At 47.7% G+C, this 12,340-nt stretch overlaps 5 protein-coding genes across 5 annotated transcripts; 2 read left to right on the top strand and 3 right to left on the bottom strand.

Annotated features, from left to right (window-relative positions):
• Positions 1-42: 42 nt before the first annotated feature.
• Positions 43-2,148, top strand: ABOM_000148 (putative C6 transcription factor; the record flags this gene model as incomplete). The annotated part of the gene is made up of 4 exons (XM_022527278.1): positions 43-299; positions 353-380; positions 431-874; positions 925-2,148. 4 exons carry the CDS (start codon positions 43-45, stop codon positions 2,146-2,148), a joined length of 1,953 nt encoding a protein of 650 aa, XP_022395052.1.
• A 310-nt stretch (positions 2,149-2,458) lies between these two features.
• Positions 2,459-3,331, top strand: ABOM_000147 (class I SAM-dependent methyltransferase; the record flags this gene model as incomplete). The annotated part of the gene is made up of 1 exon (XM_022527277.1): positions 2,459-3,331. The coding sequence occupies one exon, from the start codon at positions 2,459-2,461 to the stop codon at positions 3,329-3,331; it is 873 nt and encodes a 290-aa protein (XP_022395059.1).
• Positions 3,332-3,943: 612 nt separating this feature from the next.
• On the bottom strand, positions 3,944-5,009 carry ABOM_000146 (porphobilinogen deaminase; the record flags this gene model as incomplete). Its single annotated transcript, XM_022527276.1, has 2 exons — positions 3,944-4,671; positions 4,745-5,009. 2 exons carry the CDS (start codon positions 5,007-5,009, stop codon positions 3,944-3,946), a joined length of 993 nt encoding a protein of 330 aa, XP_022395058.1.
• A 2,501-nt stretch (positions 5,010-7,510) lies between these two features.
• Positions 7,511-10,287, bottom strand: ABOM_000145 (uncharacterized protein; the record flags this gene model as incomplete). The annotated part of the gene is made up of 6 exons (XM_022527275.1): positions 7,511-7,828; positions 7,879-9,016; positions 9,079-9,300; positions 9,355-10,034; positions 10,092-10,199; positions 10,279-10,287. 6 exons carry the CDS (start codon positions 10,285-10,287, stop codon positions 7,511-7,513), a joined length of 2,475 nt encoding a protein of 824 aa, XP_022395061.1.
• Positions 10,288-11,291: 1,004 nt separating this feature from the next.
• On the bottom strand, positions 11,292-12,171 carry nctA (negative cofactor 2 transcription regulator complex subunit BUR6; the record flags this gene model as incomplete). Its single annotated transcript, XM_022527274.1, has 2 exons — positions 11,292-11,551; positions 11,628-12,171. 2 exons carry the CDS (start codon positions 12,169-12,171, stop codon positions 11,292-11,294), a joined length of 804 nt encoding a protein of 267 aa, XP_022395060.1.
• Between the last annotated feature and the right edge of the window lie 169 nt (positions 12,172-12,340).

The raw sequence follows: 12,340 nt of genomic DNA, 5'->3' as shown, positions 1-12,340 counted from the left end.
AATTGCGTCAAGGCAGAGAAACAATGCAGCTTTATTCCTCCTATGCGAGGGAAGCGAAAACGAACAAAGCCTCACAGAGAAGGTCTCCATGCCAAACTGAAACGCTATGAGGAATTGTTGAAATCATATGGCGTAGAGTTTGAGCCATCGGGAGATTTTGATGCCTCAAGGTCAGAAACGGCATCTCAGTCTGATGTTCAGGTGGATGAGGACGCTGTCCCTCCAAGCCAACGCTCCAACCTTGAAGAGACTAAACCAAGGCTCATAATTGATAAGGGCACATCTAGATATTTTGATTGGTATGTCTGATACTACTTTTGGTTGTAAAGTAATGGCTACTGAATTGTATTAGTGCTCCGTGGTCTAACCTAGGAAATGGAGTATGTTTTCACTTGGCCTTTCCCATTTCTTTCTCTGACCAGATTACTAGCTTCACCATCCGGAAGTTGGTGAGCCAACTGATGAGTCAAACATTCAGGACAATGAGATGTTCTTCGAACCTGAACAAATTGATAAGCCCGAGAACCTCGCAAACTTTCACCTCTCGCTCCAGACGTTTCCAAAGTTAAAGGAAATCTACCTTGATCGAGTTGACCCTATGATAAAAATCTTACATTTTCCTACTTTCTGGACTGCAGCAATCGACGGGCTGAGAGATCCCCAAAACATGTCCACAGACTTGGAGGCTGTGATATTTGCTTTCTACCTTGCGACAATCTCTACTCTGAAAGAAGATGAGTGCCAAAATCTATTTGGGGCAGGGAAATCAGTCATGTACTCTCGCTATAGACTTGCGGCTCGACAAGCTTTAATGAATGCAGAGTTCTTATCGACGTCCAGTCCGATAACTCTTCGAGCATATGCATTGTTCATGGTGAGTTGCCGTTACCAAGTTTTATTTAATATTCAGCTCACAACAGGAAGACATGTGTAAGAAAGAGCTACAAATGTGACACCCTATTCGTCTTATCAGGCGTTGCCATACGGCTTGCGCGCAAAATGGGGCTCCATCGGGATAGTTCAGCTCTAGGACTGTCTCCATTCGAAACAGAGATGCGAAGGCGACTTTGGTGGCATTTAGCTTATGTGGACTTTCGCCTGGCAGATGTGCTGGGCACGAAACCGTCGCTGGATATTTCCTGCAGTGATAACCCAATGCCCCTGAATGTCGAGGACGAGGACCTCGACCCGGATATGGTCAATCCACCACTGGAACGCCACGGTATCACCACTAATACTCCTTGCTTGATCAAATACGAGTTTATGGAGAGTTTGCGTAAGTTTTCAACATCGTGTCCCAGTGAATTGCGCTGGGAGGCAATCTCCAGCCCGGATATCACGATCATGGAAAAGGACAGCATGATTAGTCACATTGAGGATCGACTGGAAATGAAGTATCTACGGTATTGTGACCCGTCTGACTCGCTTCATACTTTCGTATCAGTCATGGTCAGGACCTCAATATGCAAAATGAAGCTCCTAGCGCATAACCCACGACAATTCGCCAACAATCCCATCAAAGTTTCCCAAAACGATCGCAACATATTCTTTGCCAACGCTATGAAGTTATTAGATTATATCATATTTATGCAGGAAGGATCCCATGGCCTGGAAAAATATACGTGGCATCTTGGCACGAGCGTTCTCTGGAATGTGATACTCTACGTGCTCATCGAAGTTCGGCACCGAAAAACAGGGTCTGACGTTGATAAGGCATGGAGACTGATAGGAACGGTATTCTCATATTACCCTCAAGTGTTTGAAGAATCCACGGGTCCTGTATATACGGCACTAGGCAAGTGGACGTTGGAGGTTTGGGACGACTACGTTGCGGCCTTGAAGGCAGCCAGCCTTCCGGAACCATGGGCACCCGACTATATCAATGCAATCGGTCGCTGCCGACGACCAGCAATAGAGTCGCCATCCAAAGCCAAGGTTCGAGCGGTGGAATCTGAACCTACCACTCGGGAAACGTGTGACCCAGACAGAATTCAATCTCCGAGCCACGAAGGCAATCTCGATGAGGAAACTCTCGACTTCTATAACTTCCCTAGCCTCCTGTCTTTCGAGATGGACCCGAACGAATGGGTCCAGTGGGAGCAGTTAGTTGCAGAGCAGGGCAACTTCGCTCAAGGTAATAGCATGTAATACTCTAGGGTTGAACGCGATCCAGGAATGGTGAGCATTATCATTGAGAGCTTCGAAAATCATGATTTCATTAGTGTAACTCTATGCACTTCTGAAGGTTGTTGTGGGAGTAATTTCATCTCGTTTTGGGGGTCATCTCATACTTCCAAATGTTGTTAAGACTCTCAATTTTAGAGTTTAACTGCCTCATTCGGTAAGCGTGTCGGGAACCTGATCCGGAATAGTTGTTTTCTTCTCCAACCGAATATATATCACAGTCGAGACCAAGGCCGTTCTAGTTCATCCCATCAGTCCTATATTATACTTCAATATGTCCTCCATACCAACCCAAAATATCTACGATGACCCAAAATTCTTCAAGGCATACAGCACACTTCCCCGATCCCAACATGGCTTCGACGCAGCCCCCGAATGGCCGGTGTTGCAAGAGATGGTCTTGGAGAACAACAAACCAGGACATCCTGGCATTGAGAACGAACATGTTCTGGATCTAGGTTGCGGTTACGGTTGGTTCACCCGCTGGGCTCGAGAAAATGGAGCCAAACACGTCAAAGGCATGGATGTATCGACAAAGATGATCGAGAGGGCTAAAGAGTCCGAGAAGGACCTGCAAGCAAAAGAAAATATTCCACCTTCTTATGGGACACTAAGTTATGAAGTCGGCGATCTTGAGACGATATCCTTCAGCGCATCTGAAGCAGACGTATATGACCTAGTCTACAGTTCGTTGACATTCCATTATATCGAAGATTTCTCAAGATTGCTTCGGCAAATCCGACTTTGTTTGAAGAAAGGTGTCCCAGCGGATGGTTCTAGGAAAGGAGGAAGACTGGTCTTTTCAGTGGAACATCCAATCTGTACAGCCCCAGTTAATCCAGAACCTGACTGGAAGGTTCTACCAAACGAGGATAGCGATGGAGTGGATAGAAAGATTTGGCCTTTAAATTCCTACAGTGAGGAGGGTCCGCGTGTGACAAGCTGGCTGGGTGTGGATGGGGTCAGAAAGTATCATCGAACTGTGGAGACGTATGTTACTGCGTTGCTCAAGAATGGCTTCGTCTTGACTGGATTGAGGGATTGGGTTCCTTCGAAGTATGACGTTGAGGAGCATCCCGAATGGAAGGATGAAAGGCATCGGCCGTATTTTCTGCTCATCTCTGCTGAGGTTCATTCGGATTATTAAAGATGGATGGATTTCCTCATATGTATATACCTTTTGGATACCCATCGAAATGCTCAATGAGTTTCACTCCATCTTTGGCTCAATGTTCATATGAAGGACGATCCCGATGATAATATTAATATACGTGGTTGTGGTCACGACTGTTGATCTTGCACACAAGAAGGCTAATATCAGAGATACGATGGTGCAAGAGGTCCGGGAAAGGGATGACGATTGTCGTGGCGCACCGTCTAAGTACGCTCCAGCACGCGGACTTTATCTGCGTGTTGGAGGTAGGAAGGTTAGTTGAGGTAGGGAATCACCGGGAGTTGATGAGAAAAGAAGGCGTGTATGCCGGGATGGTGGAGATGCAGAATCGAGGAACAGTAATTTAGTAGGAGGTGTGGGTTGATTTGGTATGGATCTTTAACTATTCTAATGTTGCTCGGATCTTCGAAAAGTCATTTTCAACATTGGTGTGAAGCACTGTTGTCGTTGTACAGGTGTATATGCAGCTTAGTCCGCATTCTCTTTCTCCATGTCTAGACGAGTCATAAATGTACAAGTACAGAAAACCCATTTTCTTTAGGTACGAAGAGCACCAGCAAGAGAGCTCTGATACAGAACCCATAATCAGTCCTTGGGAGGCCTGTTGGCATTGATGTTGTTTAAAATCTCCCCTGCACCAGCATTGACCATTCTTGACGCGAGTTCTTTTCCGAGCGCTGTAGCTTCATCGGCAGTTTGGACTCTCAAGGCAATGGTGTCCTCGACACTCTCGGTACCGTCCAAACTAACAACGATAGCGTGCATGCTTAACTCTTCAGAAGACATCCACTTTGTTTCCACCCCAATGGGGACACTACATCCACCTTCAAGGGTTCTCATAAGAGCCCTCTCGGCGAGGCAAGCAAGAGTGGAATTTTGGTCAGCTAGTTGGCCCAGCAACTCCTGCATCTTACGGTCTCCCTTGCGAATTTCCAAACCTAGAGCGCCTTGTCCGACGGCATGGAGAATGCCCCCATCCTTAGAGCCCAGATACTGGTTGATCCGATACTCGAGGCCTACCCGCTGAAGGCCTGCAGCAGACATTACCATACAGGTGTACTCACTATCCGGGTCGTCCACCTTAGCGAGACGAGTCTCTACATTGCCGCGGAGATTGGCAAAGCGGAGATGGGGATAGAGACGGCGAAGCTGTGCTGAGCGCCGGACGGATGAAGTGCCTACCACAGCGCCCTCAGGGAGGCTCTGCAAGTTCGTGTAAGGCAGGCCGGCCTTCACAATCAAGGCGTCCCGAGGATCATCACGGGGCGGAATAGCTGCGAGCTCACAGAAGTCGGGAAGGCTCGTCGGCATGTCTAACCCCGGTCAACAGTTGGCCTTTGGTCTGCGACTTGAGCATAATGGCGAAGGAGGGAAAAGGATAGTCACCTTTCAGACAGTGCACAATGACATCTACTTCGCCGGATTTGAGCTTTTCCTCCAGCTCTGTAGTCCAGAGATTCTTGGCGCCAAAGTTATACAGCGCCGTTAACTGGTCTCGATCACCCTGTGTGCGGAGGGCTTGAATCTCATACGATCGATCCGGGGCAATCTTTTGCAGGCAATCCCGGATGCTCTCCGCCTGGACCATGGCCAGGTTGGATCGTCGGGTGCCGATCCGGAGTGGCGGCTGAGGTGTCGGAGATGTTTCCATTTTATATTACCGGACGATAAAGGGGAGGGTAAGAGAAAGGACAAGCAGGGGAGAAAGAGAAGGAGGGGTTTCTACCAAGGCCGTAATCAAGATTGTGGACCCTGACACCACTTCGGAGTAGTCAAGCTCTCGCAAACATCCGAGGTGGGCCATTATGCCGCCGCGTTCCAACGGAGCATTGCCGCTGGTACTGTGTAATGGCAATAATAATAATGATGAGTGGCGGGAGTATTTAGTCGGTGGGCCTTTGGCGAGATTCGCATCTCACTTAATGTTTTCTAATCATTTAGGCGAAGGGGCGGAAACGACCGCCATCATGGAGAGTGGAGTTAGGGTTGCATCCGGAGAGTAACCTATACCTTCCAACTTTCAATAAGAGCTCTCCTAGTGTTCGTCTAGGAGATGGATGCTACAAGCTTCAAAGCAAGAAGAATTTCTCCATTAGTTTATCTTTGGGTAACCCATCCTGATTAACCGTAAAGCTTTTGATAGACATCTCTGGGCAGCGAACTTATTGTAGCTACTAATGTTTGTCCCACAAGGATATTACTTCTGGGCGGAGCTGTTCCCTATCACCACAAATCATGCTATAGATTCGATTTTAGTATGGCAGATTCGTTTCACGTATCCATGAATTGGCCTCAGGTGGCTAGACAGGTCAAATATTTCCCGGGCCATAGCAACCGGGGGATCGCAACTCACATCCGAGAGACACATAGATGAACTTGCGGAATAGACGCAGATAACGAGTGGCGAAAATAAAAGTCACGACAGTCGTACACCTAGCAGTGGTTGTTCATCATTTCCAACAATGACAATTTAACGAGCGTTCATGCTTTAGGACACGCAAATGTCCTAAGCTGAAGAAAGGTTGAGAAATGTACATCACAATGGTCTCAGTATTATCAACCGTCCGGACAGTTCACTTGCGTCTATACATAAGCCGCGATGAGCCGGGTATGGAATGACTGTTATCTTCTTGACACAGTTCCATTGAAATGATACTAATTCTTTTTGACTGTCATCCAGCCTCTGAATTATTCGATCTAGGATCTCTTCCGGTCTCAAACCATTCGTCATGATGTCACCATAACAACGTGTAAATAGAACTTGTATGTGCCTGTCCACATATTCTTAAGTGGCCAATTTGGCAAGGAAATCTTCAAGAGACAGGTCATATTGAACAATCTGCGCAAGCAGTGGTTTGCCGTCAAGCTGCTCAATAACAAACCGGAGTGGTGTCTGAGACATGCTCCTATTCAGAGTGATTGATGACTTTTTGTACAGATTGGGGGCTCTCAAGCATTGCAGCTGTTCCTTCTCTCTCTCTCTCCCCTATGTTGACTCTAAATTGGATAGAAGAGCACCTGCGTTCTCAGTTGCGAACTGTCGCACTTGTGCTTTGTGTCACAGCCACGAGGATCTGCTGTGTGATGTGCCAAGCAGAGGTACGAACATGAATAGTTGTATATAACCATTTATATCAGCCTTGGGTCTTGCTTGCTTGGATCCTTATTATCGCAGTGGCTCATGCTCAGAAGAATTCACCTTTCTTAGTCTCTCTTCCTGTTTCGTCTCTCTGTTCTTGTTGGTCTAAGTTATGATACTCTTGTAAAAATAATATGTGGACATATAACATGTCCTTTCCAGATCACCCTGCCATTCATACAAGGCTTGGACTCTTGGAAAAAGCCCATGGCCGTTGCTGACCAACCAAAAAATTTGCATTTTTGACGATGGGCAGATCTGCAGTGATAGGGATTCGGGTAAGCATGCGGAGAGTATATAGGCAAAGCAACACAGTAATGTCATGAGAGATGACCACGAGATACGCTAGGCCAGCGAAACTGACACGGAGGATAATAAGAGCAAGGCGAGGTAGGACGTGAGCGAAGACGAGTAGTAAAGGCAAGCTGAGAGGAGGTAGATTGGAACAGATGAAAAGTAAAAGTACCACAATATATAGTATCAGCATTGTGAGGAGTGCAAATGGGTAGAAATGCCAGGTAGAAACTGGTAGGAAGGTCATTCGAGGGTAAGTTAAGAATCAATAGTATATATATACCGGACGAAGCGGAAGGCTCTGGTAATACTTATATATACATAATCTGTGCAGCTGATCTCAAGATGTACAAAGACAGTGAATGACAGGTATAGTCCTTTGTTTAGCCCCACAAAATCCTAGACTGGATGCTGATGTTGGTGGTGGGAGATTCCCTTACATTTACGAGAAGCACTGCAAGATTAGAAGGGTGGTAAATAGACAAATGCATCTCAGTGGCAGTACAATTTCTAGCACTAGAAGGAATAGCAAAGACTACAGTCCAACGAGACTTTTTGGAGCGATATCTGAAAATATTTCCAGCACGAACAGCATTGAAAATAAATGCAAAATGTACAATGTCTAGACTCATACATACATCCGGTTGTAGGGACCTGCCTATGTCATGGGGTAGTTGGACAGTTAATAATATCAAACAAAAGTTAACAAATCACAACAACTATTCGTCCAGCGGGCTACTCCAGCCTACCCCGGGGTATCCCGCTTCTCCAAATAGAGTGCTCCGCGCTTGCACCGTGGCAGAAACCTCCAGGAGGAATTCGTAGAGTATGACCACGTTGGTTAAGACATGCCCCAGTGTCGCTGACCGCGGCTTCTCATCAGCAATCGCACTCTCAGCCTCTTCTTCTGCCACGGCATCTGCCATCTGATCGGGTTCTTCACCAGTCACTGTTGCTTTGTGTGGATGGTCCACTTGGAATGGCTTCGCCAGTCGCTTTCGAAGCTCCTCCGCTGCGGTCGTCCGAGGCGAGGAAGACTCCGAGAATCGGGAGAGCGAACTGAGGATCCACGAAGCGGTGAGCTCACGGCGGCCTGTCGGGAAGATGGTGTGCCCGGAGGGTCCTGCACAAGGGAGGACCTCCCTCGGGGTGACCCAATGTCGGAGTCCATGGGCATCTTCAGTGGTCGTCGTTCAGAAGGGGGACGCGTTAATGCTTCGAATGGTTGCTGAAGGCGGCCAGTGTCTTTCGTAGGATCGTCCTGATGGAGTAGGTCCCGCCGAGCCGCAACTAGAATGTCAAAATCTGGCACATCCTTCCGCCATTGCTGGATTTGCCGCACAAGCTTTTGCAGTGCGGATGTGAGCGTTGGTGTCTTGGAGCTCGACAATGAGGGTTCTTGATAGGCTAGCTTTATTTGATCTAGGATTTCCATAGGTCCATCCTGAGCTGTAGTCGGGCCATCGTATATGTATTTAGATGGGTCCACAAGGAGCCAGCTGTCAAGGGATATAAGGTGTGAAGATGCGATACTCATGAGAACCTCTGTTAATGCTAGGTTGACGATGACGCTATTAGTAAAGAATGTCTCCATACAGTTCAATAATTCCTGAATAATAGGGTCCTCCTGGCGAATCTCTAGAGGACGGTCATCTTCCAGGCCAGTTTCAGCCGGTGGGATATACAAATGTGATTCTAAAATAAATGAAGCATCCTTGAGGTAGTCATCAAAGGAGTCATTCAGCGTGGGGTCATCCACAATTGACATGGCCATTCCCGTGAGCTGCTCCAGTTCTGCATTCAATTGCCCCACGGTTCGTTGCCCAGCATATTGACCAGGAACCGTTCGAATCAATGATCGAGCAAAAGTATGATGCCGTTGGAGGATGACCGCCATCAGCCGTAGCGTTGCCAGAACAGTCTGCCGATTAGCAGATTGCATCCCTAGGAGAGCAAGGTCTCTCAGGTTAAATAGTGAAGGTGACGGTTTCGCAGCTTCCTCCGAGAAAGCTGCTAGAACATCCAGGGACTTGCGCCGGCTTACTGACATGTTCACTTTCAAAGTGGGTGAAGTTTCCATGTCGGAAGGCGAGGCTAGTAAGAAGTGAAGAATCCGATGAACCAGATCATCCTGGTTGATCGACTCGAGAATGCGATACAAGTAGGTAAGCACGGCAGCGGTAGAACCACCTTCAACATCCGAGGACTCGAGCAGTGATGGGTATCTGTTTACACAGAAGGATCATATCAGCAACTACTTAGCTAGTCCACCTTGGAATTCGCTTACAGAAGTTGTTCGAGAAACAAGACCTGAAAGTGGTCCAGTAGTGTGCCGTTGACTTCCGCCGATTTGCAATGGTCAATAGTGTCCTGCCAAAATAGTAGGTACGACATGAAGGAGTCTACAGTTGCCCCCAGTGCAGGGGGAAGAGCAGTCTCCTGTTTCGCATGATCCGATAGCGCAACAATGTGTGGCATATTCTCGTCGGAGGTTTCATCGAAGGACAGGCTTTCAGCTTCAATCAATATAGCTCGGGGTACACAGGATTCACAAGATACTCACCTGCCTAACTGACTATACAGTGCGCCCAGTCCCGTTGCCATTAGTGTGGCAAGGTCGCTCTCAATTAGCCATCTCTCTAGATTCTTTGAGCGAGATGCCGTCTCGATCAGATAAAGAAGGCCGGTTCGAGCAAAATCACCCGCACGGCCTCCATGGTGAACATATTCCACTAATAAGTAGAACAGTGGGAAGTCATCCTTCCGAGTCGCGCCCGCAAACTCAGCTCCAGTATTGGTCTGTTGCTCGCGGTCCTGGTCTTCGGATCTCGGAGCAAACCACGCGGGGAGAATATCAGGCTGTAGACGGATATTATTGGCGACGCCAAACAACAGCTCGACAAGTCTTCCTTCCACATCTTCTGAGTGTTTGTCCGCACGTCGGACGAGATCCACCAGCGCCCGCGCAAATAACCGGTTATCGACTACACCATCCACCTCCGAATCGATCAGGGTATTGAAGAAGACAGCGGCGGAACGGAGCATTCCATCGTCGTAAGAAGACAGCGCGAGTTTAGTGACGGTCACGAAAATCTGAGAAGATGCAGCGTATGCTAAACACGGATGAGGAGCCGGGCCTCGAGATTCATCGCTGAGGACGGAATTTAGTCGGTCAATGCAGTTGCGCGCATGGGTTGTCGCAGACTGATCTCCGGTCGGCGAGTTGGTGGAGCGCCAGATTTGCTACAAAGGAGAAATTAGTCGAGCCCCGACAGGCGGTGCAGTGAGAGGAGAGCATACTTGCAGAGTATTACATGTCCGCTTGAAGGCCGCCAATCGTTCGGTAGGAGAGCTCGCCCGGTACGTCTTGGTAGACAGCGAACGGGATCCGCCGATTAAACGAGACCACTATCGCAGATAGTTAAATCAATTCCAATGGCTATTGAGGGAAAGTGCATTTAGAGTGCAGACGCAAGAATCAACTTACAAAATCCATGATTGCGTGAGAACAGCATGATACTATTCAACCGCATACATGATTAAACAGTGGTGTTTATGGTCGCACAAGGGACTTCCACAGGGATGAGCAGCAGTGAGACTGGCACAAATGCTATTTGAATAAAACAGTTCAAACTACTAACTGGTGCTTCCTCACCCAACGACAAGATGGTCGAGTCAGTTACGGTGATGGGCCAGATGCTTTCCAATTGGCCAGATTTTGGCATTGTATTAGCGACTACGGTATGAGAAGCCTTACTGATTGAAATCTTCGAGGTTCGAATCCCGGTCTTAACAATCATTTTTTGCATTAAGTTGCGATCACATGACCGTGATCCATGTGATGTATCTAGTGAATGCTTGATTATATCACATTAAGAGTATATAAAGATTATCCATTGTTGAATACAACCACCTGCCTTCATTCTGCTAGAGTGTCACTGGCTTGGGGAAGCATATCATATCTTTATTGTCCGCATTGGCCAAAGTGCATCAAACACCTAGCTCGATGTAACTCAGTCAGGTACAGTCTTTATTGGAAGGGTCAGGGAAGCAGGGTTTGCTGGTTCAGACTTGGTTATCCACCACTATGGAACCTACTGGTTATGAAAGCTGAAAGTGAGCGTTTCCAGACATCTACATCCACTACTAGGGGGTCTATTATAGACAACATGCCATACGGTATCGATCACCATTCAAGCCCACGGGCTGGAGATCGACTCATAACTGAGTGAATTGTTCGAAAATGTGCTGAATCAAAAGCCCAGAATCAAAAGGAAGAATACCCAAGGGTACATATTCACATCGCGAGATGCAAATCAAACCATGCCCGCCATCAGAACGCCGAGAGAGTATGCGCCCGCTCTCCATCCCAGTCTAAGATATCGCCCATCAAAGTCGTTTAAACAAAGAAAAGAGGTAATGATGTTAGGAAGTATGAAGCACGAACAAAAAAAGGGGGGGGAATAAAAAAGAGGTAACGCCGACACCCATTATCTATAGCTAGTCGCTGTCGTCTTTCGGCCGTCGTCCTCCGCGCTTTCGTTTCGGTTGTTCGTTTTGATCACTTCCATCATCGTCGTGCTTTCTTCCAGCCGGTTGATCGGGTACTTTGGCAATAATGTCGGCCAGAAAATCTAATACTTCGTCTTTCACGACTGCTTGCTTCAGATGCGACGCGGTGACGCGTTTCGAATTCCGGTCTTTGGCTTCTTTTGCGGCCTTGGTGACAAGAGAGATCATGAAGAGTTCTAGAGCTTTGGCTATAAATGAAACAAAACGCGTCAACATCGCGTCCGAAATAACCTGGAGGTATAGACGAGGGAACACATCACATACAGACAGCGATTGGAGTCACCTGCGCGACCTTACCGACATCTTCGTCGGCTTGCATAATACGCTTAATGCGCGCGACAGGGAATTTTGTCTTCACCTCGACACTAGCCGCGGGATTTGGCTGGGGAGGCTCTTCCGGCAGCACCGGTGTTGGTTCGACATATGGTGGTTCCACATATGATGGTTCGACATACGTTGGTTCGGCATATGTTGGTTCGACATATGTTGGTTCGACATACTTAGTTTCCGGCATGGGCACGACCTCGGCAGCGCGCGCGATCCGAGACGACCGACGAGCCATGTCGGGATCTACAATCGGGTCTGCGAAAGGAGGGATGTACTGTTGAGAGGCTCGACGGGGTGGGGGTGGAGGAACAGGCTGGTGGTACTGCGGGGTGAAATAGGGAGAGGCGTCGTAGGATGCACGGTGATGAGCCAATGGGTTCGCAAAAGAGTATAAGGGCTGGGGGATAGAGGGGGGGATGGGGGATTGGAGGGTGGAAAAATCGGGAGATCGAGGTCGGTAAGAATTATCCTGATCTGTCATAGCTGATGTGGGTTATTAGCGATTAATATTCCTGCAGAAAAAAAAATAATACTAATAAAAATAATAATTAAAAAATAAATAAAAAGTGGTGATGGGGATGCGCGAGCGCGAAACAGGAAGCCACTAGTGTGGATAAATATGGGGTTGAGTGAGTTTAGTTACTGTGGTT

Source organism: Aspergillus bombycis, assembly GCF_001792695.1.
Source record: "Aspergillus bombycis strain NRRL26010 chromosome Unknown contig00001, whole genome shotgun sequence".
Lineage (NCBI taxonomy): Eukaryota > Fungi > Ascomycota > Eurotiomycetes > Eurotiales > Aspergillaceae > Aspergillus > Aspergillus bombycis.
The sequence above is the reverse complement of the archived record's forward strand: the minus strand, read 5'-3'. Positions and strand labels throughout refer to the sequence as shown.